The sequence below is a fragment of the Cyphomyrmex costatus genome, unplaced genomic scaffold, assembly GCF_001594065.2.
Source record: "Cyphomyrmex costatus isolate MS0001 unplaced genomic scaffold, Ccosl1.0 scaffold340, whole genome shotgun sequence".
Classification (NCBI taxonomy): domain Eukaryota; kingdom Metazoa; phylum Arthropoda; class Insecta; order Hymenoptera; family Formicidae; genus Cyphomyrmex; species Cyphomyrmex costatus.
In genome coordinates this window covers 1-24,649 of record NW_017277557.1, presented here as the reverse complement: position 1 = coordinate 24,649, position 24,649 = coordinate 1, and the positions used below count along the sequence as shown (strand labels likewise).

Here is a 24,649-nt window from a genome sequence, read left to right as displayed (position 1 = left end):
TTAATGAAATTTGACATTGTCAAATATGGAAGTACATAAATAACAAACGAAATTATACAAAGGAGTGACATACGGTATGAATTATATCACACATACACACACACACGCACACACACACACACACATATATATATGTGTGTATTTCTTTAAGTAGCTTGACTATTTTAGATATTTGTTAAATACATATTTTTATTTCAGGTATTTCTTTTAAATCTAATTTCAAATATCTTTTAAAAGTTTTGATTCCTGAAATAATCTTCAATTTAATTTTTTTAAATCTTCCTCAAGAATTTCCTAATTTTTCAGTCTTTTTCGAATGTATCCTACACTCTATTTAGGAACATTCTTGTCAATGATTAAACTTGTCTATCGTGACTTTTCATTGTTAAACACAGATTAACCCTTAAAATTTTCGATTAAGTCCGCGCGGTACTGTCAATTGGCTCCATTTTGGTTTGCCCAGCCTCTACATTTTCTTTTAGATTATCAAGCGGCCGAAGTTCGTTCCATTTCTGTATATTACCGCTACCTCCGAAGAGGAACACGATCATACTTCCAATACATACCCCGGCGCCGATCCAGAAGAGTATCTGCCATCTGTCAATCGGATTCTAGTATACAAAGGAAAAGATGGATTTATATTAAAGTTTTCATATAAAAAGATTGCAAATGCAAAGAATAAGCAACATTTCATTGAAAGAGGACGAACGGATTAAAACAAATTTGTGTGTAAAAAATTAAAGAGGAAACAATTCTTTTGTCGCGGCAATCGGAAACTTCCAGCGTAAACGTGGTTTCCGGTTGTGTAACATTGCATGCATCCGCTGTCCTTCTTCCTCTTCCATTCGAAGACTCGTCCCGTCGAGAATCGCGCTCAAACCGTATAATCAAGATTACCGTGGTTAAAGAGACATTAATGTATATTTCAGATGTAGATAAAAGAGCCATTCGTTTGGCCGTTTATATCATGTTGTCATTATGTAATGTCACACAAATAAGGAGTGACACAATTCGTGATATACTGAGGATCTTGACAATCACGATAATCGTGCGATTATGTGTTATACATGTTATATTGTAAATGAGTAATTTATACAAATCGAAATAATAGAATAAATCTAATGAATGACAATATCACAAGTGATTATTAAGACAAGAGTTATGAAGGAAAAAATTTGAGGTGATAATTTGAAAAATAACATGTATATCAAATCAACAGATTATGATAATAATAACTTTTTCCATTCAATAGAGAAAAATTAGTTACACTTTTCATTAAAATAATTGATTTAGAGAAGACTTACCCCAAATTTGCCGGCTATCTCTTCGACTACCGGTGGAATGATCATGCCAGAAGTGCTACCAACTGTATTCATGATACCGTAAAGGAAGCCAGCAAAATTTGGCGCGAGATCCTGATTGTTCGACAGATTAGAAATAAGGGCAGCACCATTGAAGCCCAATGCGAAGAACAGAAAAATGTTCGCGAGCACGAAGTCACATCCGACATAGCCGACCAATATCAGAAAAATGCCCGGTATAAAATGTGCTGAAAGAACGAAATTCTGATTACTCAAACGTTAACTCAAATTCTAAATATGCTTTACAGAGTGACAAAGGAGTTTGGCCACGAGAAATTGTGTTTATCAAATCATAGCATATCGTATATTTATAAAAAAAAAAAAAAAAAAATCTGAAGTGTTGTATATATATTTTTTATGAAAGATCAAATATAATAATTAATAATTAAATAATAATAAAATTTTGGTGCTCTGTGCAGGGCAAAACTTTATGATCAAACTTTTTGTTAGCTTGTATTTTCGTATCCGAAATTTTCGAGATGTTAACACAATTATGGCAGATTGAAAACCTCGTGTGATATGCTTACAGAATATAGTCGCGAGTTTACGCAAGAGGGTGACGCTAATAATCTTCCTTCTCTTGATAGTGTCACCCGCCCAACTGAAGAAGAATCCAAATAGCATCCTGGCACCCCACGGCGCGCCGGCCGCCGCGCCACCTTTCGTCAATTGAAATCCCAGCGCCTTGGTCAAATATAGCATGAGCGAGTTTTGGTAGAAGAATAGCAAGAAGAGATTCCCGAAATGGCATATGGTTAGACTGATAAATGGTACCGACGATAATATCTGCAGCATCGGAGTCTGTTTCCATCGGGGTTTCTCGGGACGCACCGTTCCTGCTTGACCACTATACAAGAATCACGTTAATTGTTAAACCGATTTCGTTGCAAAGGAATCACGTCCGTTTCTATCAGTGTAGATTAATCTTGATTTAATTTACTTTTTATTTTTCTTCAGTTTTAAAAATTAGAAAAAAAAATTAATGAAATTCATAGTGTCTTTAATCATAATTGGTTTGAACCGATCTGGGTTCAATGGGATTAATGATGTTACACGCTCTACTATCGATATAAAAGCATTAACGTTAACCCTTAGTAGAGCATTAATTAATCCAACCCAAGTTGCTTGTATTATATCCGCTATGGAAAGTACTGAGACTTTAGGCCAAGTTTCATACCTTATGGTTAATTAACTCTTGGGCCTAGTTTCACAACTTACAGTAAATTCTTAACCGAGATTTAGTTTATTCCTCATTTCTTTCTAATTCTAAAGTTGAAAAGAGATGAAGAATAAATTGAACCTCGGTTAAAAGTGAACTGTAAATTATGAAACTTTTTTAATCACGGGTTTTAATCACCTTGTTCCCTTCTGTGTAATTCTAGAATTGGAAACAGATGAGAAATAAGTTGAACCTTGGTTAAGAGTTAACCGTGAGTCACGAAACTGGATCTAATCAGTAAATTAAACCGAGATCATTCTATCTTGATAGAAATGGCATCAATAGATCTCGTTTGACTATTACGTTAAAATGTAGTCCTTCTCTTCGGTACTGATGCCCGGGTGTTCTGATGGCGAGTCGTAAGCGACCAATGCCCACACCACTGTCCACACAAGCATCAGCAGGGATGGTATGTACCAGCCGGATTCCCAGTTCATAGTCTCCGCGATACCGGCTATCATCGGATAGGTCAATATCGTGCCAAACGTTCCACCCAGTAAAGACCAAATCATGCGCGCCCGTTCATTCGGATGCGACCACTTTGCCACCATGGTATGACACGCGGGGAAGGTGACACCACCAGTGACGCCGATGATGATCCTGGAGAACAATAGCAGACCCCAATGACATTGTGCCAGGAACGGACTAATCAGTGAGATTAACGCGGCTAGGATCGACGTCCAGAGAATCGCGCGACGCGGTCCGTATCTCAGCGATAACCAGCCGCCGATGAAGTTGCCGGGCACGACGCCGTAGCTGTAACTGGCCAGAAGTTGGCCTCGCACTGTCGGGGTCCAGTCGAATGGTAGGCCGCTAAAAAGTGCGAAGGGCGCATCCGGCGGCCGTGCATTGACTGGTTGTACTTCGCGACGTTCCAGTGAATGTAGTAAATTCCTATCCCGTTCTTCCTGAACAAGATCTAGAACGTATTGATCCAAGTAGCTGACAGGATCAAGGGGATTAACGATAACATCACGACGTCGTCGAGATTCGTCGAACACGCATGCACCGCCGTTCGTGTAATTGACTACCGGCTCCGTGATCATCGGCACCACCAGAATTGGCATTTGCAAACGGCATGAGTAGCTCGTCCAGCAAGCGGTGAACATCATTACACAGATCCAAATGCGTATTGGGAGCCATCCTGTAAAAAAGAAGAATTTTTAATGATATTCTTCTTGCTCAGCAAAGTCGATCTACGATCGGATGCGATTGAAATAGAGAATAATTTGATATTCTCTTAATTAGGAATTTTTTTAAATGATTCTGCATTGATTTTGAATTAGAAAAAATATCGAAAACATGAATATTTTAATATATTATAGTTATTAAATATTAATATCTTATATGTTAAATATTAATACATTATAGTTATTAAATATTAGATAATATCTAAATAGGCAGAAGTATACTGAAGTAGATGGAGATTATTTTGATTAGTAAAGCAAGTTTATTTAATAAAGATCTAAATTCAAAAACAACTATATTTTATTTGCACACGTCAAAAATATATTTGTCCTAATCGTCTTTTTTTTGAAGGAGGAGATGGTTTTCACTTCTAAGAACAATAGAAAAATTTTAGTATAACGTTCTTTTTTTGCAACTCTCACAGTGATTGAACATTTTCTGTAATCATATTGTTTTCCTCATATATTCCCTCGAAATGCATATGTGGAAAACATGAAATTGTGTGTGGAATTTGGTTTCAAAATAAAATAGAATAAAATTTGATTCAAAAAATAATAGAAAATATCATCTGTTTTATCCATTATTTGATATAGAAGAGGAATATTTTATAAAAAATGAAATGTTTCTCTTAAGATTACGATAAAAAGGACTAAAAAAGACCAAAATTTATGGGATTCTTAATTTATAACTTATATAGAGATTTACTGATTTTTCGATTTTCACTGAAAAATAATGCGATTCATCAAAAAATAATTCACCATAATTTTGAATAATTCACTCAGCATATAACCTTTCTACGTGATTCTACATTCTAAATACTAAAAAACTACATGAGCCAAATTGGCGACGGTCCAATGAATATACTGTTAGTGGTGAAAAGACTATCAATTCCGAATGAAACGGAAAAAGTTAATAGATAAATCGAAAGCAAATATGCTTCTAATGATATTATTAACATTAATTCCAGTTTTGCGGGATACATGATGGAAAAAAAACAATTTGTGAAATAGGACGTTAAAAAAACCATTTGCACAGACACGAATAAATATATTATCAAAATAGAAATATTTTTTATTTCTTCTTAATGTGTATTGTGACGTTTTTTTTTTACTTCTCAATATACTTCAGATTAGAAATATATTAGTTTTACTGGAATACGTTTACCTTGAAAAAAAAAGAGCAAGAAGTAGAGAATAACCTACTTTAGTCTAATCACAATTGCCTATATTTCTCGTAACATTTCGTCGTGATTACCTCTGTCGAACGATCCGTACTTACGTAAAAATTTCCAGAAAGTTTCCGGAGTGCGAATCCGCGACACGTTTTCGCGTAATGCCTGCATTTAGGAATGTTTAAAAATGTTGACAAAAAGTTGCAGATTGACAGAATGCGCTGCATTACCATGTCTACTAGATTCGTGTAGACACATATTAGTTTCTCGATCTATTGCAAATGTCGAACATTGATTCGAAATAGTTGAAAATATAATATGCTTATAACAGAAAAATAAAAAGGTTAAATAATTTTCTAAATGGCTCTTAAATTTTGTGAGACTTTAAAAAATAATTTATATTATCATTTTCAGAAGATATGTAACATTAATTATGCATATTTTTTAAATAAAAATAATATGATAATGAATAACTAAAAAGTTTTGCTAGGTTTTATGCTAAAATTGTTTGAAAGTATCAGTCAGCATCAATTTTGCAGAATGAAATGCGCACACTTGGATATATTCGCCGCATTATTGTAGTATATAGTGTTATATAGATACAACAATATCTTTAAAAATGTACTTCAAAAAGTACGAAAAAGTTTAAAGAATTAAATTATTATTAAAAAATATTCTCTGTGATATAACATCGTAACGTTTTCATATTTATCTACATTTTCAAAATTAGTCTTACTTCTTTTTAGAATTAAAAAAATTTAAATTTTATGTCGCAAATCTTGATTTGCATTTATAATTCTATACATGTGTTTAGTTTGTTGAAACCGCAATCATATCATTTACATATTCTCGTGCACGTGAAGATTTTGCGAGATTTTAATTACACAGTTGTTTTAAGCTCTCTTTATTAGCGCGAAAATATGCAAAGTATTTGCTCGACCTATTTTAAATATCATATTTTATCACGTTCACATCTGGTTTATGATTCATGATGAAATTGATACAAAATTTTGGAGGCATTCGTGAATATTATATTACTTACTATTTTAAAAGAAGGAGATTGAAAGTCATTAGATTTCGTTTGATTTCGAAAATCGTTAGTATGCACGGCAGTTTTAACTATTGTCTTTCTATTATAGACATTGCAACAGCAGCCTTGTTGGCACTTCACTGTTTACGTGCATCATTATTTCTTTTTTATTTCTTCACGTTTTATTTCTTCAATGACAAAATTTAATAGTGTATTCTTTATAGGATTATTAAACACCATATTTTAAATATATTTTAAACATGTTTTTATAATATTGTTTAAAGCACACACACATGTTTGAAATATTAAAAATATGTTTAAAAAGTAACACAATGTTTTATTCTTAAAGAAGAAACATTGGTTTTTTCAACCTCTGTTCTTTGTATTGTTAATAACTTACGCGCTTATGCAAAGAAAATTGCGAATGTTCGAATGGAATGAATAAATTATAATTGTAATTATAATTTGAAAAAAATAAATTTATAAAATTTTTGTAAAATTAAAATTTAATAAAATTAATTTTATTATTAATTCCAATAATAAAATTATAATTTGTATAAGTTATACATTTTTGTAATAAAATTAACACAAACGAGTATAAAATAAAGGAAACTATGTCAATTTTGCGATTTTTACACAAAACTTTATTGTAATATTTTTAAATTTAATTTATGCAACAGCAAGGATACTTGAGATGTAAGTAATTGTTAAAGTATAAATCGCCTGTTAATTTTAATTTTGAGTTTGCAATTAAAATAGCACTAAGTCTTTTAATTCTATAAAATTTTGCAATGTGGAATAAATTTTTTAGTAAGATAAATAGAAAAATATTTAACTCACGTGATAATAAGTGACTGAGCCACAGCCGAAAATTTTGAAACTTCATGTTGCGTTTTTAATTTAAGAATTCAAGACACTTTCCCTCGCGTGATATTTTCAATGATCTTTCGGAATTTCGTACGTCGGTCATCACCGTTTGAATGTTGTTCATCGTCTAGTTTCGCAAAACAGTTATTGATCATGAAGCTTATTTGTACCCCCACGCAGGTAGCAAGAGAACTCTAAGTGAGGGAAGGGATTTGAGAGAAGAAGGAGAAGAATAATTTGTTATTAAAATTCAATTGATCTACAAATCTTTTACGAGAATTTCTTTTCGCAAGGAGCTTTTTACGGAACTAATAGTAACAATTTTGATATTAAATTCTTTTATTAAAAGATATGGAAGTTCTATTAGATGTAACATTCTCAAATTTGCATGTTGTGAAAAATTGTAACAACTCTCAAAGTTATTTTTATTAAAGTATTGATTGTGGACTTCGATGTTTAGTGAACCGAATATATACAATAGTATTACAAAAACAAAATAATAAAAATACAATTATACAAAGGCTTTAATACATGTAATATAATATGATCGACACACAAAATAAAAATTGTTGTATAATCTGTAAATAGATATAAAAATGAGTTTTATATATATAATAGAATTTCTAAAGTATCTGAAATTGTGTTTTTTAACAATAAATAATGTAACTATAAAAAAAATAGTTTGAGGACAAAGAACAATTTTAACACGTTTTAGTGTTATCGACCGACTATGTAACGTAAATCGTGTATGCGACATTAAGCTTTTATTATGTGAGGATAACAGCTAGACCAATTTACGTGCATTCGCTATTGTAGATTTTACGTATAGTGTGATGATTCAAACCTAACAATAAGCACAGACCTTGACTTAACAGTCAATTTTTTATTTCAACAAAAGCTAGTACTGATAGTAAAAATCCTGTTGTATTTGATAGATAAGTACTATATAAATTTGTATTTTAATTAAAGGTTGTATCTTACAAAAAGAGAGTTATAATAGGCGAATTTTGGTGTGCCTCTGGTATATAGTAACCAAAAGTACCCGCGACTAAGGCTATCTTCGTTTTCAGGTATCAGAAGACAAAGATATGCTCAACTACGGTATTAGGAGACGTGGTAGTGTCTCCGGCCATGTTCAAATATTCCATGTTCCAATATATTTCTGCTTCTCTCTCTCTCAACAAAAAAATATTATATAATTTAATTATATTGATATATTGATATAATTATAAGTACTGTTCATATAATATATATGTGTATATGTGTACATAAATTTTTATTATATATTTTATGTTCTGATAAAGTAATTTTTTAACAATAAGTGTATTGTAGATACAAGACTTATTTTTGCGAATTAAAAAAGAAAGAAAGAGGGCACGCGGTTAAAAAGATGTAGTAAGTATATAAATTCACACGGAGAATTACACAAGCACCCAAAATTTAATTAGATTTATTAGGCTGTTATATTTTTTATTGATTGTGTTTCTCATGGTTTTATATGAGAGTTAAGGATACAAAAATATCAAATAAAAATAAATATAATTTATATATAATATTTTATAATATACATCTAATAATTATATATATAATTATTTATATATAATTCTCTACTGTAAAACACATTTTCAAAAATAACTTTTTAATGGGTAATGAGCGATGGCTAAAACCTCTTCAAGGTCACTCAGGATCATGACCTTGATAACATATGTCGAGGTCAAGGCCATCGGGAATTGTTAGTATAGCAATAGAGAGAGAGAGAAAGAGAGATAACTTATTGTAACTTAGATAATTTTTAATTATCTAAGCACAACACTGTCTGCAAGAGATTACACACGTCAGAAAGGATTTCCCAAGTAGAACACATAATAAGACAATATTATATAATAGAGAGAGAACAGAAAATCATGATTGCATCAAAAATACTCTAAAATAATGGTTAAAAGTTACTTTTCGATCAATATCATGATTTCGATTATTCATTTTACTGTCATTTTAATTTTATCGTAACTTGTTGTTCTATTTGAGTTCTGCATCCGAAAGGTTGATGAGCCATTTGTCATCGATGACTCGTGTAGAAGTTTGGTCGTTTTATGAGCAAAAGTCACAGGATCGACATTTATAGCTGCGTTTAGAAAACATTAATGTGTCAGTTTGTCTTTATAATTCACTCCCCGAATGCAGTCTATATTGAAGTGCTTGGCGAACATTTTTAAAAAATGTTTTCAGATATTTTTCAAAACCTTTTATATTTTTTAATTGGAACACTTTTTAGATTTTTTCTCAGAATTTTTATATAATTCTTCAGAATTTCTATATGAATGTTATAACAATGTAAAAGTAATAATATTTTCAAAATCAACAAAACAAAATAAGATAGATCAATGAGAGTACAATATAGGTCGCAACACGTAATAAATTTAACAAATTATAAATTATAAAATTGATACATACATTCTAAATGTAAACTTTTTCGTGTCGACTCACTTTGAAGTCATCCTTAACGAACATGAGATATTTAAATAATTAATCACATTCCTCATAAAACAGTCATTCCAGGATTACACAATGATCCAAAATGAAATCTGCTTAGCTAATTTCGATGACAAATATCTTAAAAATCAATATATGGATTAGATAACTCAGATAACTGTAAATAAAATAAGTAATAAATGAGTGATTCATCAAACTGCATGAGGAACATGTCATGCAGTTTGAAAGTTAATAAAAGAAAGAAATTATAAATAAAATTCGACGATTGTAATCCGCCATCTGATCAAATGTAACGTAAAAATTATGTTGACGAAAAGCATTAAAGATGTGTATTATTGTCAATTCAATGTTTAAAATGTGTCTGTTCTTACATGAAAGTCAAGGTGTACATACTTATTTAATTTAATAATAAGTAAGCACCAGTTAAATTGAAAAATCAAACGCCAAGTCAATTAAAAACAAAAGAAAAGAAAGACATTAAAACGTAAAAAAATTTTATTGGCCATAATTTATTTAAAATTGAAATGTATCCATGACGTAAGAAAATTAACTGATTTTATCTGTTTCTCTTTTCATCAATATCTCAATTGTGCAAAATCAATATCTAAATTGTGCAAAAGATATTGAGTAATAACTTTTTAATTTGTTTTTCCAAGTACGACAATTTTAATCAGTATCTATTGATTTTCTTGAAAAAGTTATATTCATGAATTTTATAAATATTTTTTACCGACATATTGTACATTTGAAACAAATTTTTAAAAATAGTTATTAATTAATAAATTTTTATCTTTTTTTTTCATAATCATTAATTGAGATATTAATAAGAAGAAGAAATATGCACATACAGTAAGTAATTATTGTTTTTGTAATCAAAAATAATACTAAAATTATTTAATACACATTTTAACTATTCGAAAACAAATTATATTTTAGATGCATGCTGTGCACTATAAACATTGGTCTAAAAACATAAGTTTTTATATGACCATAGATTAACATACCTATACTGTCACTAATAAATAATCACAAATGACGTTCATCAACTTTTTGGATAAAAAATCATTTTCCCAATATCTGTAATCTATTAGAACTACAGGTTTCTGTCTTCCATTCCATTATCGTTAGGTACGTTTTAAAATATAGAGATGAGATAGACAACATTTTATTTTTTGTCTTTTCGTTGAAGATAACCTTAAGTGTTGGTCAAAACGTTTGAATTGAAGAAAATTGTTAAGCAAGTCAAATTTTATTCTCATATATATTTATAACGTTTGTGCAATTTAAGTACCACACCGTACTTTCATTTACCTGACCTTCTTGTATTATTTTTAATTTCGAGAGTCATTAATAAAAATTTATTTGTTAAAATAAAATTATTTTTATTGGATATTTTTTTATTGCTCGTCTGTGTGGCTCATATTCTTTCTTGTAACTATTTTTTAAATAAAATAATGCATTAAATTGTTTATTATTTACGCTTCGTTTCTATAGCTTTATAGTAATAAGTTACAAATAGTTTTGCAGGAAATTTTTTAGCTTGTTTTGACTTTTAAAATTTTTAAGATAAAGATAAAACCTTTACTTCCGAAAATAAGGCATATCTAATCATAACTGATAAAAACGCGCAAGGTCTGCAGTTTTAAAATAAATATTTTTTTCTAAGGAAGATCCTGTATCAATTATTGTAATTTAATCTATTGCTTATAGAGTGATAAAAATATACGACAATAATAGTAAAATATACGATTTTTGTCTTTATTATAAAAGCACAGTCACAAAAAATAAATAAAATTTTGATAAATTAAACTTGGATGGCCTTGAAATTAATTTTTATTTATTTAACAATCGATCAAGCATATTTTACACAAATTTTTTTATGCATTTGGATACAATATTACAATATGATCAATATTTAATTATTTTATTTTAATATATAAAATACGCCTACGATTGAGAATATAAACCAAGAAAATGACTATAAAAAAAACAAGAACAGAAAAAGAAAAATTAATGGATTGTCAAAGATTTTTTGGATTAAAATTTCTCTTTGCTTTCTTTGTTTTGTATACGTATATAATTAACATCACATATCCATATTTATAGTATATGTATATTATATATGTATATTATCTCGTCATTTTATTAATTTCATAATAACGACTGGTAGCGCGCGACATTCGTATTGTGAGCCATTTCCTTTTTTGTTTTCTATACTCGTTGGCTAACATTACTTCGTCGATTCACAATTTATTGTTATGTCGAGATTTTCCATAAGAGTTAAAAATGCATATCTTTTAAATTATCAAGGAATAAATTTTAGCGATATTGCGTTTTAATAAGTAACAGATTAACAAAAAGAAAAGTCTTTTTGATCAATATATGTATGTTGTAAACATTTGGCTTTTTTAAATTCTTTTATTAAAAAGTAAGTTGAAAAAGGTTGCATTTATATTGAAGTAATTTAGTAAAAATCAGTCATATAAATTTGTAAGTAAGCATGTCCAGAGAGCTTGTTGCTTGTCACAAAACATATAAGATCTGTTCTTTTTGCTACACTTCTGACACGATTCATCTTTCTTCCTCTTCTCTCCACATTAGAGAAAAAAAGAGGAAAATGAATGTATAATAAAGTTTAGCTAAAGGGGACAGACCTAAGACTATACCAACACTAATCTCTTACTTCGTATTTATTAAATATGTGAATTATTTCTTTATTAATACTACTGTATATGTCATTTTATTAGAAACAATCTCAACAACAAAGTTTGTGTCCAAATTTGGATGTACTTTTTGTAAATAAAATTTAATTAAATAAAACAAAAAAATATTAATGTATCATGGCTAGAATGACTGTAATAAATTTTGTAGTTTATTTGACATAAAGGACTGAAATCTGCATGTACAAAAGTTAATTTTTATACATTTATTCATAATATAGACATAAATAAACAAAATTGTCGGTTATTCATTAGTTATCTACAAATACAATTTAAGACATTCAAAAAAATGTATAGAATGCAAAATTTCCAATTTTTTGTTTTGAGAATCACCTATATTTTATTTAGTACATTTTATCTTAATGTTAGATAACTATTTATTATTATGAATATTATGTTTTACACAATACATGGTTGGATATTCAATTCATATTTCTTACATAATAATAATAATTCGAAACATTAATAGCAAAGAATAATGGATAGGGAAACAAACAAGTAAAGATATTAAAAATTAGTAAAAATACAATTTATTCATATATCAATAAACATGAAAAATAAAAAAGAATGCTTTGTACTCATAAATAAGTTTTTTCAGTAAATATATAGAATTATAAAGTATTTGATATCTCTTAAAGTCTCTCTCTCCTCTCACTTCTCTCTTAAAGTATCTTAAAACAAAAAATTCCTTGAAAAGTTTTTCAATTTATAAATCTGTTTTTCAATACGTGATGACATCGAATAACGCGGTCATATATGATATCTGCGTATCAGCGTCTTGAAACTTGACAGTCATTATCGGAATAACTACGGGTACAACAGTCACGACGATTATATAGTTTCAACTTGCAAACGAACGTAGAGCATTCACGTATTCGACGAACGACAACAGTACATTAATCCCGTCTAAAATTTGTTAAGGATCGAGTGAGCGTGTCAGAATGAAGAACGGCAATCTAATCGTAGCAGAAGCCCTGAAAGAACAGGTACGGAGCCAGTATATTTGCCGACAATGACTGTCACTATTTAGTAATCCAAATGTATCCTCAAATCATTGCACTTTTAAGGAAATTTCTGAATATAAAAGTCTCTCGTGAGAGAGATCGCCAGTTCTAAGATTTCGAATCTTGATTCAAATACTATACTTTGTCACGAAACAAATGCATGTCGATTTGTAGGTTATGATCATTGGTATACACGTGATCACGTGATCAAATTTTATATATTTTTTTTATTTAATGCAATACTTGTTTGCGTTGTTTGAAATATATCTGCACTAAAATTTTGCACTTAATACAAGATAAATGTATAATATTCGGACTTTGAAAAGAGAGAAAGTGAAGATTCTAAAAGTGTAAAAAGTGCAAGCAATGCATATATTATAGATCTGTAAGAGTTCAGCCGAGAAAAAATGTAGAACGCTCGAACGCGAAGCCGGGACTAAAACCGAAGCCTCGAAGTAGTTTGGATTAGAAAGCCACCATCTTTGTCGCGGAGCCACACAGCCCGACAAGGAAAATCTTAATTAATTTTTTACAGATCTACGATTTCGCTCTTGTGGTCAAAGTCTTACATGGATATGGGTGTCTTCTATTTAAATTGCTCGTTCTACCAATATAAATTTTAATCTCGATTCAACTTACAGTTTATCTTTTTCTCTAGCGCTCTAAACATTAATTAGATAAAAAGATAAAGAATAAGTTGAACCGGTTCTCTTTCTCTCTCGTAGGTATTTGATCGAGCAAGTACACTGGATAAAAAAATCACTATTTTAAAATGTATTTCGCGCATGAAAGGTTTTGAAGCGTAATTGAAAAGGTTTGTTAGTCATTCATCAGTTAATTGTATTAATTAATTACAATTAACTGAATGACTCACAAACCTTTTTTAAATTGCGCTTCGAAACTTTTTATACGCGCGAAATACAAACGTTTTTAAATAGTAGTTCTTTCAACCGATGTGTTTGTTCAGCCTTCAATATAATTGTGTATAATTAGGTCTATTTGTGTTGCTTAAAATGTTCGTAAATTTTTGAACTTAAAATGAAATAGATTATATATTTACGCGTTCACAAAAAAGAGGAAGCGAAGATGATGAGCGAATAAACCTATTTTCATCTTTAGATAGTATATCAACAAAACCATTTTCATATTTAGTAATATTTTAAGAATTTATTATATTTTAAATTTATAAAGATTTCTGAAAAAACATTAAAAAAAAATTTTTTTAGATTTCATAAATTTTCTTCGACAAATATAATAGAATAAAAAAAATAAAATAAAAAATCTTAGAATATTTCAGAATGCTCATTTCTTACATCGACACAAATAAAAAAACAAAGTTTTCCAAAAAATGAAATCAAATATTTTAAATTATTAAAATTTTGTAATTTTAATTTTGAAATACAATTTTGATGTAATAATAACTGATAGGGATTTAAAAGTATATGTGCTCTTGAAATATATATTTCTTCTTTTCTTTTGTTTCTATTCTTTTGTACAAGTTTTAAATCATGTTATTGTTGTAATAAATGAGCAATGTGAAGAATTATTATAAAAAGAGGTATAAACTTCTCCATCTTTCTGAAAAATGTTCTAATTTGCATTAAAAAATTTGAGGAATTCCTTAAAAAATTATATAAGATTATATAGAGAAACTTTGAAAAATTGTAAAATTTACATATAAATTTTAAAAAAATATATGTAGAATTCTGAGAAACAATATCAATTCTTATTGAACCACTTAATTTCAAATCGAATGAGATAATGTTACAGCAGTCTAAGCTGGATCAAGGGTGTTTCTAAACAATTCCGTGTGAATTAGTGTGATACGTATGTAATTCTTCGATTGCGCGCCGAAACTTTTTCAAACTTGAAACGCAACACTAATAAACTACCGTAGTAATATTACGAGTTAAATTATCTAACACTTCAACGATTATTTTGATGCTGTTCATACATCTTGAATATTGAAAACTGTAAATAATTAATTTTTCATTGCGAAGAACATTACCTCGGCCGGTTGAACCCGGATCTCTGGCATTCCGTGCGAGAGTCCTAAGCTTTGACTACCGAGGCAATTCTAAGAAAAATTTATTGAAAATGACTTTTTTTTCCTATTATCTTGTTCCTGATAAATAGAAGTCAGTTGAATATACCTCCGATGATAATTGCAGCAAAAATTAATCGAGTATGTACATAATAATAATACACAAGGTAGTAGCGATAACACTTAGTAACATTTTCAAGCTGCTGTAGATACGTAATATACTGCAGAGTGAATAATAATTTAAGTTTCTTGCACACAAGTAAGAAATTTGATACGCTCGAAAAGTTGAAATAATGATACGATTTGATGTAACAATCGTTGACAGCGGATGTCCGAGTAAGTCGAGGATAAGACTAATTTTACAGAACACTTACTGCAACTTGTGTTCTTATATCCATGGCATAATATAAGCGATCGTGCGACTTGCGCGAGCGCGCACTTATCACAAATCAAATTCATTTCGGCACGAATAAGAATCGACTCTTATCGCAATCGTATAATTAACACTTACTCTTTTTTGGCGGTGCAATTAACGGTGTATGCTCGTTGTGCTCTTGATGCATGCTGAAAACCGCTTTACTGATTTATTTACTGCATACGGATCGTCGAAGCTGCTGAGTTACTATGGCTTCTTCGGATGAAATGCGAAGAGTCTATGCCTTATTTTCATTTCGTGCGAGTTCATCGGGGGCCGTACATTATCAACATTCTGATAAATATATACTGTTTATAAATACTGTACGTCACATCATATATTAGACTGCTCTTTCCATTTCTGCGTTTTTGTGGTCACTTTTTTTAAGCCTATTGGTTGGCTGTAAGATAGAAAGATCCGAGGACCTCTCTGTTCTGCACATATTTGTTCTACAACAAAAACACAAATGTGAAATAGAAATAGCACTACTTAGACGGATCTCTCGTTTAGTATTCTTTTAGAGAAAATGTGTATATATAGATACGGGAGAAAGAAGAGAAGAGAGAAAGATTATAATAGAGAGAACAATTAAATGAGAGTTAATGGAAATTTCCTAACTTAATTAAAATAAATTTAAATTTACTTTCAAAGCAAGTTCATTTACGCGCTTTTATCGATTCTGTCAATGTTTGTTTATAAGCGCAATTTTAATGAGTTTTCTTAAAATTCCTTACATAGTTTTTCAAAATTTCTTAGATTTCTCGTTAAAACGTACTTTTTAAAAATGCTGAGAGAGAGAGAGAGAGAGAGTTTTTTTTTTCAGAATCTAGAAACTTTTTTCCAGAATTATTCATATGTGCTGAAATATTGTTTTTTTTGTTCTATAATTTCTGAAGAAAATTTAAAAAATTTGAAAAATTTAAGGTATCAGAAATTTTTATTTTAAAAATGTGAAAAATTCTTAAAACGACATTGATTTTATTTTTAAGATTTTTTTACATTTTAAATTTACAAAGATTTTTAAGAAAATATCCTTAAACTTTAGATTTTAGTGTGAATTTTTGTCACTAGGGAGGAAACGTGGAAAGAAAGAAATCTATATATGTATTATAATGTTTAATTATGAACATTTATTCATTTATACCCAACTTATTCCGAAACATTTTCTCACACTATGTTATACATTGTGAACAGGGCTTGACTTATGTTTTCGGCATTATGGGACATCCTGTGATTGATTTGGCTTTAACAATGCAATCTGTCGGTATGCAGTATCTAGGTTTTAGAAACGAGCAGGCCGCCTGCTATGCCGCGCAAGCTTACGGATATTTAACGAGTAAGTAGAAATTTTTCACATAGATCACATGTGTTTCAGTGTTAATATATATGCACTTGTAAATGTATTTGTAAGTTAACATTGATAAAAGACAAGGATATCTTCTATGATAATAAAGCATTTCTCTGACAAAACGTTTTACACTCGTAACAATCGTGTAATTCTGTCGCTTGATTGTAATTACTGTTTCATAATTAAAGTAAGTGAGTTGATACAATAGAAAATTAAATAAGATGAAAAAAATGATTATGATATGAAATTATAGACTGATCAGAATAAATCTATGTTAATTAAGTAAAAGAAATCTTATGTTCTGCAAACTGAGCGTATATTATAGAAGTCTTTTTCAGTTTTGAAATGCAATCATGAACAGAAATAGAGTAGCAGTATTACATATTAAATTGACAAGCAATTTAATAATATGATACTAATAAGCATTTCATATAAGAATATTAATAATTCGATGTTAATAAGTATCTTAAAAACTACGAATAATTTATTGCGAAAAATATTATCTCTCAGTCGGAATTTAAACCCGGATCTTACCGAACTCCGCCATTCCAATTCGACTTCTCTTATTTAATGAAAAAATATATATAATGAGCTTATATAAAATATTTAATTAATTTTCATCTAGGAAAACCTGCAGTGGTGTTATGTGTCTCTGGTCCGGGGTTGCTGCATGTTATTGGTGGTATGGCAAATGCGCAAGTAAATTGTTGGTAAGCAATGACCCGCGATTTCTATATGTATACACTATCATCTTAATAATTTACCGATATCACATATTGAATGAGGTATGTTATTTGTAATAATCGTGAGAGTAAGATATCACGAAGTATGAAATATCAAAGCACACTCGTATATGTATAATACATGAGGATACGTAATAAATGTAGAATCTCGCAACGGAAATGGATTAATTAATTATTTTTCGTATCTTACGGAATGATCGACACGTGCGGCAATTCTCGAAGTAATTTTGTTTATTACGTGGAAAATGTTCATCTAACTGCCGTCTGACTTATGATAGTTGTGATTATAATCTTATTGCATAGAAATCACGGCGATGCATCGAAGCATTACATCATTCTTCTGGTCTGTGGATTTTTCCTTATGAAAACATCGGGCTCAGGCATGAATTTTTTGCTATCTATAAAAATTATATGAAATCGTTGATTTGACCTCGCTTTGTAAAATTTATAACTTAGATTTTCTAGCTCACACACACATAGAGAAAAATGATTAAGTAATCTTTACCTTGCCGGACTAGTAAAAATATTCTGGCTATTTTTCTCGAACTTATAACAAACTTTAATTGCTTGAAAGTAGAAATATCGGAGATGTAAAGTAAAAAACACATTGCTACAATTATAGTAAATCCATTCAAGTAATTATTACCTTATAATAAAGTAAATTACTATTTTTAAAATTGTAAGCACGAATGTCGAACAACTTACTTTACTCAAAATTTACTTCGTGAAACGTAAAAAATACCTTACAGTATGACTATCTATCTAATACGACGATCTATTTCCAGACGCGCTATCTGGCTGTTAGCAAAAAAGTAAAGTAAATTTTACATTAGTTAGACGCCTGTCCCTATATATATGGACCTGCCAATTCCATAAAATTTATAATTCTATATATCATTTTACATTTTTCTCCATGTAGGAAATAATTATAATAAATGTTTGAAATCATTCTGATTCAACACCTACATATTTTGGCAGGCCTGTTCTCGTACTAGGAGGCTCTTGTCCAGAGGATCATGAGGGTATCGGTGGCTTTCAGGAATGGCCACAGGTCGAGGCAAGTAGACCATACTGCAAATACGCGGCAAGGCCACCATCAGCCGCGCTTATTCCGTTGCATGTTGAAAAGGCTGTACGACTCGCTACTTATGGTAGACCAGGTAAAAAGTGCCAGGCTTCTTCTGCAATGTTTTCGGATTAACTTAGAGTAGCATTAACATTCAATGGATTCTAAATATCAACCGAAAAAGACGATTTCAAAGACAGTTTATAAAAAATTTAACATCACACACGTGTACTTAAAAAATTTGGATTAATAATTTATAATATTTTGTGATCTAACATTTTAAGACTTCAAAAAGTTCATTTGTGCGAATTATTATATAGTACAAAATCTTTATATTCTTCAGCATTGCAAAGCCAAAAAGGAGACTTGAGATTTACACTGTTTCTTATCTTCACACATCTATTCATCCATACTATTTTTAAATATAAACCCTAACGTATTTTAATCTCAAATGTATATAATATTACTTGTTATGTCTATTTTATCTTTTTCAATTTATCTTTACTTATTTTTTCCGTACCTCTTTTTATCTCAAATTTTCCTTCCTTTTTACAATTTTAAATCTCTTCTCTCTATCAACTTCTAATTTTTATTTATACCTATACCTCTTGGTTAAATTCCTAATTGTTATCTCCGCGCAATTTTAAATTTTCGTCTATTTTTCTTTTACTGTTTATACTCAATTACATCTTTGAGTGGATATCTCTGAGTGTAGTCGTAAGGAAGAAACCTATTGGGAGGAGGGGGGGGGGAAGAAATTTTGATAAGAAATTAGATAACTGTTTTGGATTCAAACAGAAAAAGGATAAGAATCTAGCGCGATAATTGGCGCAATATAAACAATTTTTATTTTTAATTTATAAATCAATATAATATATTTTTAATCTTACATCTTCGCATCGTATTATTCATTGTTTGCAGGTGCTGCTTATCTCGATTTGTCCGCTACATTACTGACTCAAAATGTGGACGAAAGTAAGATTGCTAAGGTTTTATGCTGTCCACCGCCACCACTAATGTATCCCGATACGAAATTAATCGAGCAGGCAGCGAATTTATTGATAAAGGCAAACAAGCCTTTGGTGATAGTCGGCAAGGGTAAACGAACGGATTTACAAAAAATTTTTATTATTCTGATTATTTTTTCTCTTTCCAATCTCTTTTACATTTATCGAAATTAAATGTAAAAGAATTATATACAGGATGTATTCTGAAGTAATAAGGAGTCAAGTATTTTAAAAAAGTTCAAATGACGATTCCTTATGGTTGATTCAAGACAAATCAATTAGAAAATAAAAAAAACTTTATAAACAAAATACAAAAGCATAAAAAAGAGACGGAAGTTTGTAATAAATAATTACAAATCATTTAAATAATAAGTAATATTTAAAAAATAATTAATATTTAACAATAAGTAATATTATAAAAAATAATTAATAAATAATTACAATTATTGATATCATTTTTTTTATCAGTATTAATCTAAAGCTCCGTAGATCGATTTGTGTGCTGAAGAATTACATAATTCTGTACTATCTGCCGTCGCTATTCAATCAGACATTGCACCCGCAACAGAATATCTGTCAAATGCATTGAGGAGTCGAAAATGGTGCATTGACCAAAATAATCATCCTTGGTGGAAGGAACTCGCAGCGAAAGCCGAACAGAATAAGCAATCAGTTCACGTGAGTCCTTCTTAATTATAAATTGAATAAAGAGAGAGATTTTTTCTTTGTATGATCAATTTGCACACTTTCTTTTATTAACTCTCATTTATAGCGGATGTCGATGGATACTAGTGTGCCACTAAATTATTACACTGTATTTAAGCACATTCAAGATGTTATTCCAAAAGGTGAACGTTTTCTTGAATATATCATTTAGATATATCATATAATACGTTTATTAAGATTTTGTAGAGGTTTTTGTTTTTTATCGTAGAAAATATACTGCAAGCACGTATTTTATTTTATATTAACAATTAACAATTAGAAGAAAGAATTAATAATAAAAATTTCTTTCTTATGTATCGATTTGCAATATTAATTCAAAAAAAGTTGCATATGCTTTAATGTTATATTATGTGTTTGTGTATAATATAATATATAAAAAAATATATATAATTGTCTACAATTGTATAATTCTATAATTATAATACTTTTTTATACATGCAGATTGCATTATTTGTTCCGAGGGAGCTAATACAATGGACATCGGACGAACCATTCTCTTAAACAATTTACCTCGTCATAGACTAGACGCCGGTACGTTTGGCACTATGGGTGTAGGGCTTGGATTTGCGATCGCAGCTGCTCTTTATTGCAAAGATAACGCACCGAAAAAAAGAGTAATTTGTGTGGAAGGAGACAGCGCTTTTGGATTTTCCGGCATGGAAATTGAAACCATGTTTCGGTAATGTAATCTCGATAGAATTACTAAGATAAGAAAAGTCATCGTTTCACGAGCGAAGAATATAATCGTATCTATTTTTCTTTCCTTTCAGTTACAAACTACCAGTGATTATGATAATCATAAATAATAATGGCATATATGGCGGTTTCGATAATGAAACCTTCAAACAGATACAGGCGTCCGGAGAGCCTACGCAAGTGTACGCATCTCTCTACATAATCGTAACTCTAGGCACTCTAACTATACACATATACTGGGGTCGCAGAAATCTTAATATATGCAAAATCAAGATTTTTTCGCGTTACTAAAATTTTCTTTTTCTTTGAACCTATATATCTCAAAGCTCCTTAATTCTATCGACTTTTATACATCATGGACTTGTTCTTTAATCAATTCTCTATCAATTGAAAATAAAATAATTGAAATATGTCCATTTTTATGGTAACAAATATGGATTGAATCTTAGGGACTCGAGTGTGTATATGAAGGGTAAAAAAACAGGGTGTATATTGATTGCTTGCAAATCCAGATACTTTTATATTGATTATTAAAATTACATTTTTAGGACACCTCCGTATTCATTAACATCTGAAACTCATTATGAGAAATTGATGGAAATGTTTGGCAAAAAAGGATATTTTTGCACTACTGTGGAAGACATTCAGCAGGCATTGAAATTATCTCTCAAGGTAAGATTGTTATTTTTTAAGACTAATATCATTATTCCTTTAAAAATTGAAAAGAAATGCATAAATTATAAAATATCGTTTCAGGTTGTGGACAGTCCCAGTTTAATAAACATTATGATTAACCCGCAAGCAGATCGAAAGAAGCAACAATTCAATTGGCTAACAGAATCAAAATTATAGATATGGCATAATCAAAACGCTTTATGAAAGCATCTATGATTTTCTCTAATATTTTGTTTTCAGAGAACTATTTTTTTACAAATTCTTAATTAACTTTATGTTATTCATATGGTTTTTAAAAAATGTAATTATTCGCGTGTTTGTGACATATCTCAATTTTTATTGTTCTCTTTGATAATTTTCAAAATTTAAAAAAGTTGATATTTTATTATATTCTTTAGATAAAGATAAATATAATTTTTTTTAAATTGTAAAAACTTGTGCTAAATATTGTATAATAATGTGTACAAGTAACACCTATATACATCTAGCAAAAAAAACAAGAGAGAGAATGGGATATTCTGAACAATCCACGCAAGTAATGATTAGCATAATTACATTAAACAAAGTATCTTTTAAGACCATAATGTGAATACACAACTGAAAAACGAAAGTCTTACACTTTCTGATTATTAATTGATGTCTGATTATTAACTGGTTATAACTTAAGTGCTTAAATAATTCAGTGTTTATACAATGTATATGCATACACACACACACACACACACACACACACACACACAAGCACGCATATATTATATATATATATACACATAATCTACAAAATCAATTTTCAACTTTAAAACATAAACAGCAAAAACATCAAGCAAATACAAATAGAAGTAGTAATATCACAAATTAAGCAATTTCCTAAAATTATATTGATGCTAATAGGTGTTTTAAAAGGATAATCTGATGATAATAAGCATCTTAAAAATTGTAAATAATTGTATTATAAGAAATATGTATATATTACTTCAGCCGTGATTCAAATCCGGATTACTCAAATTCCATGGGTTTCAAAAGATATTTTGTTTAATATTGTTTATATACACCGCATATTAATACATAATCTTTTTATACATATTGATTGAAATATTTTTCATAATAAAATTATGTACACATTATCTTTAAGTATCCTTCTAAGATGTTTATTAATAAAAAAATATTCTGACATGCAGTTTATAGAACTGGATACGTATATATAAATCCACTCTAAAATATTTAAGTACTATATATATAATATATAAGATCCATTTTGACTAAAAATAAGTTTATTTCTTTTAATATAGGTTGATAATAATGGACTAAATGACCAAATACAAGCAAATTCAGTTAAATATATTTAAAATAGCATTTAATAATTTAATAAGATCATATACATATGTTTCAGTTCACAGTGCCTTCTTCAGTTTAACAGTATGCAAAATAGTAGACAAGTTAACATTAATTTCTTAACCCTAATCTATATAATCTACAAATGTATAGTAATAATAAGAGTCAGTCGGTAGTCAACCAGATAATTAAAATCTTGTCAAATTAAGAAATGATGATTTATGAAAAAACAATTTTTCATATTTAACAGTGAAAGTGAATAGTAAAGTGTCAAATTGTAAACTCCAAGATAACAAATTCATTAGAAGACCACAATTATGTTATATCAATATTTAGAAGTCCAATTTAGATAAAAAAATTTTTTTAAGTAGAAATGTGAAATATATGACATTGAGAATAAATTTATATATGTTTATTTATTTTACTTGGTTTCCTATTGTTGGAAAGTCACAAGGATAACTCAATAAAAATCTAAGTTATAGAAAAAAAAATTTATTTTTATATATAATGTTCCACTAGATCAACAGATTCCCTTTGTTTCTGAGATATACGGTATCTATCGTACAACTTTCTAGCTATTACACAGAGTTTATAAAAACAGTAAATAAACTAAATATGAATCATCAAGATATAAAACATTATAAAGATATATAGTGTACGATAAATAAAATGTACTAAAAATTATATTATGAAACGCCATAATTACGTGATATTCTTCGCAATACATTGCATTAATTTAACAAGATTTTTAACATAATTTATTGGCTCATTGCCCTGTTTCTCTATATTAGTTATTAAAAACATATTGAGCCTTATTACAAACATTTTAAAAATTATATGTTTCAGGAATTTATTTGGTCCAAGTACTCTGCAACATTTGTGGACGTGATGTCCGGTAAGATCGATTCTAACCTATTACGTTTGCTCTCATTGATAATCTCTGTCACATTCATTCCCATATTTTGAACTTGCATGGACAATGTTTCATTTGTCGTGCTGACTACTGTACATAAGTGTCCATTTTCCTTCACAAGTTCCTTGATTATATTCAGCTCTTTCTTTCTGAAAGTTAAAAACTCATCTACAATTCAACCGTCATCGCGACGGATTATCATCAGTTTCACAGAATTATAAAAATGTTACATTTTCCGGCTCATATTATCGATGGAAATTAATGTATTCTGGATTTGTATCTCGATAGATGGACTTGTATCACTTTCCTCAGTGTTAGATCTCATTGCTGTTTACACACAGAAGTTATTTATCTACTCACATCTGTAATGAGAATTGTTATTCCGTTAATTAATCATATTGCGAATCAACTACGAACCGTGTTATTCCCATCTGTGGTTATTCCACGTATATTCGGTAAAATTGATCTCAATCGGCGCGCCGTAAAGTTTCAAAACTACTTACATATATTAAACAATGAATCTACACTGCTCAAAAAATTCAAAGACGAATCGCTTGGATTTGATTGGACGTGATGTTGATTCTGCTTGATTCACGCATAAGGCCTGTTCTTTTTACTGAACTGGTGCACAGAG

General features: G+C 29.5%; 3 protein-coding genes across 4 annotated transcripts; 1 reads left to right on the top strand and 2 right to left on the bottom strand.

Moving 5' to 3' along the window:
* Positions 1 to 300: 300 nt before the first annotated feature.
* LOC108776131 (uncharacterized transporter slc-17.2) lies at positions 301 to 6,874 on the bottom strand. Its single transcript, XM_018542653.1, has 5 exons — positions 6,810 to 6,874; positions 2,884 to 3,724; positions 1,889 to 2,208; positions 1,305 to 1,549; positions 301 to 611 (listed from the first exon to the last, which is right to left on the bottom strand). The coding sequence occupies exons 1-5, from the start codon at positions 6,853 to 6,855 to the stop codon at positions 417 to 419; spliced, it is 1,647 nt and encodes a 548-aa protein (XP_018398155.1). The 5' UTR covers positions 6,856 to 6,874; the 3' UTR covers positions 301 to 416.
* Positions 6,875 to 12,708: 5,834 nt separating this feature from the next.
* On the top strand, positions 12,709 to 22,009 carry Hacl (2-hydroxyacyl-CoA lyase). The gene is given in 11 exon segments (XM_018542645.1): positions 12,709 to 13,032; positions 16,704 to 16,845; positions 17,483 to 17,567; positions 18,579 to 18,760; positions 19,588 to 19,871; positions 20,001 to 20,351; positions 20,446 to 20,521; positions 20,841 to 21,078; positions 21,170 to 21,277; positions 21,644 to 21,767; positions 21,852 to 22,009. Coding segments are annotated over 11 exon segments (1,731 nt in total). The 5' UTR covers positions 12,709 to 12,987; the 3' UTR covers positions 21,948 to 22,009.
* Positions 22,010 to 23,880: 1,871 nt separating this feature from the next.
* LOC108776142 (uncharacterized) lies at positions 23,881 to 24,643 on the bottom strand. 2 transcript variants are annotated; one of them, XM_018542670.1, is made up of 3 exons: positions 24,519 to 24,643; positions 24,246 to 24,377; positions 23,881 to 24,164 (listed from the first exon to the last, which is right to left on the bottom strand). In XM_018542670.1, exons 2-3 carry the CDS (start codon positions 24,338 to 24,340, stop codon positions 23,945 to 23,947), a joined length of 315 nt encoding a protein of 104 aa, XP_018398172.1. In that variant the 5' UTR covers positions 24,341 to 24,377; positions 24,519 to 24,643; the 3' UTR covers positions 23,881 to 23,944. The 2 variants fall into 2 exon arrangements, with proteins under 2 accessions (XP_018398172.1, XP_018398173.1); XM_018542671.1 differs by lacking the exon at positions 24,519 to 24,643 and adding an exon at positions 24,433 to 24,490.
* Between the last annotated feature and the right edge of the window lie 6 nt (positions 24,644 to 24,649).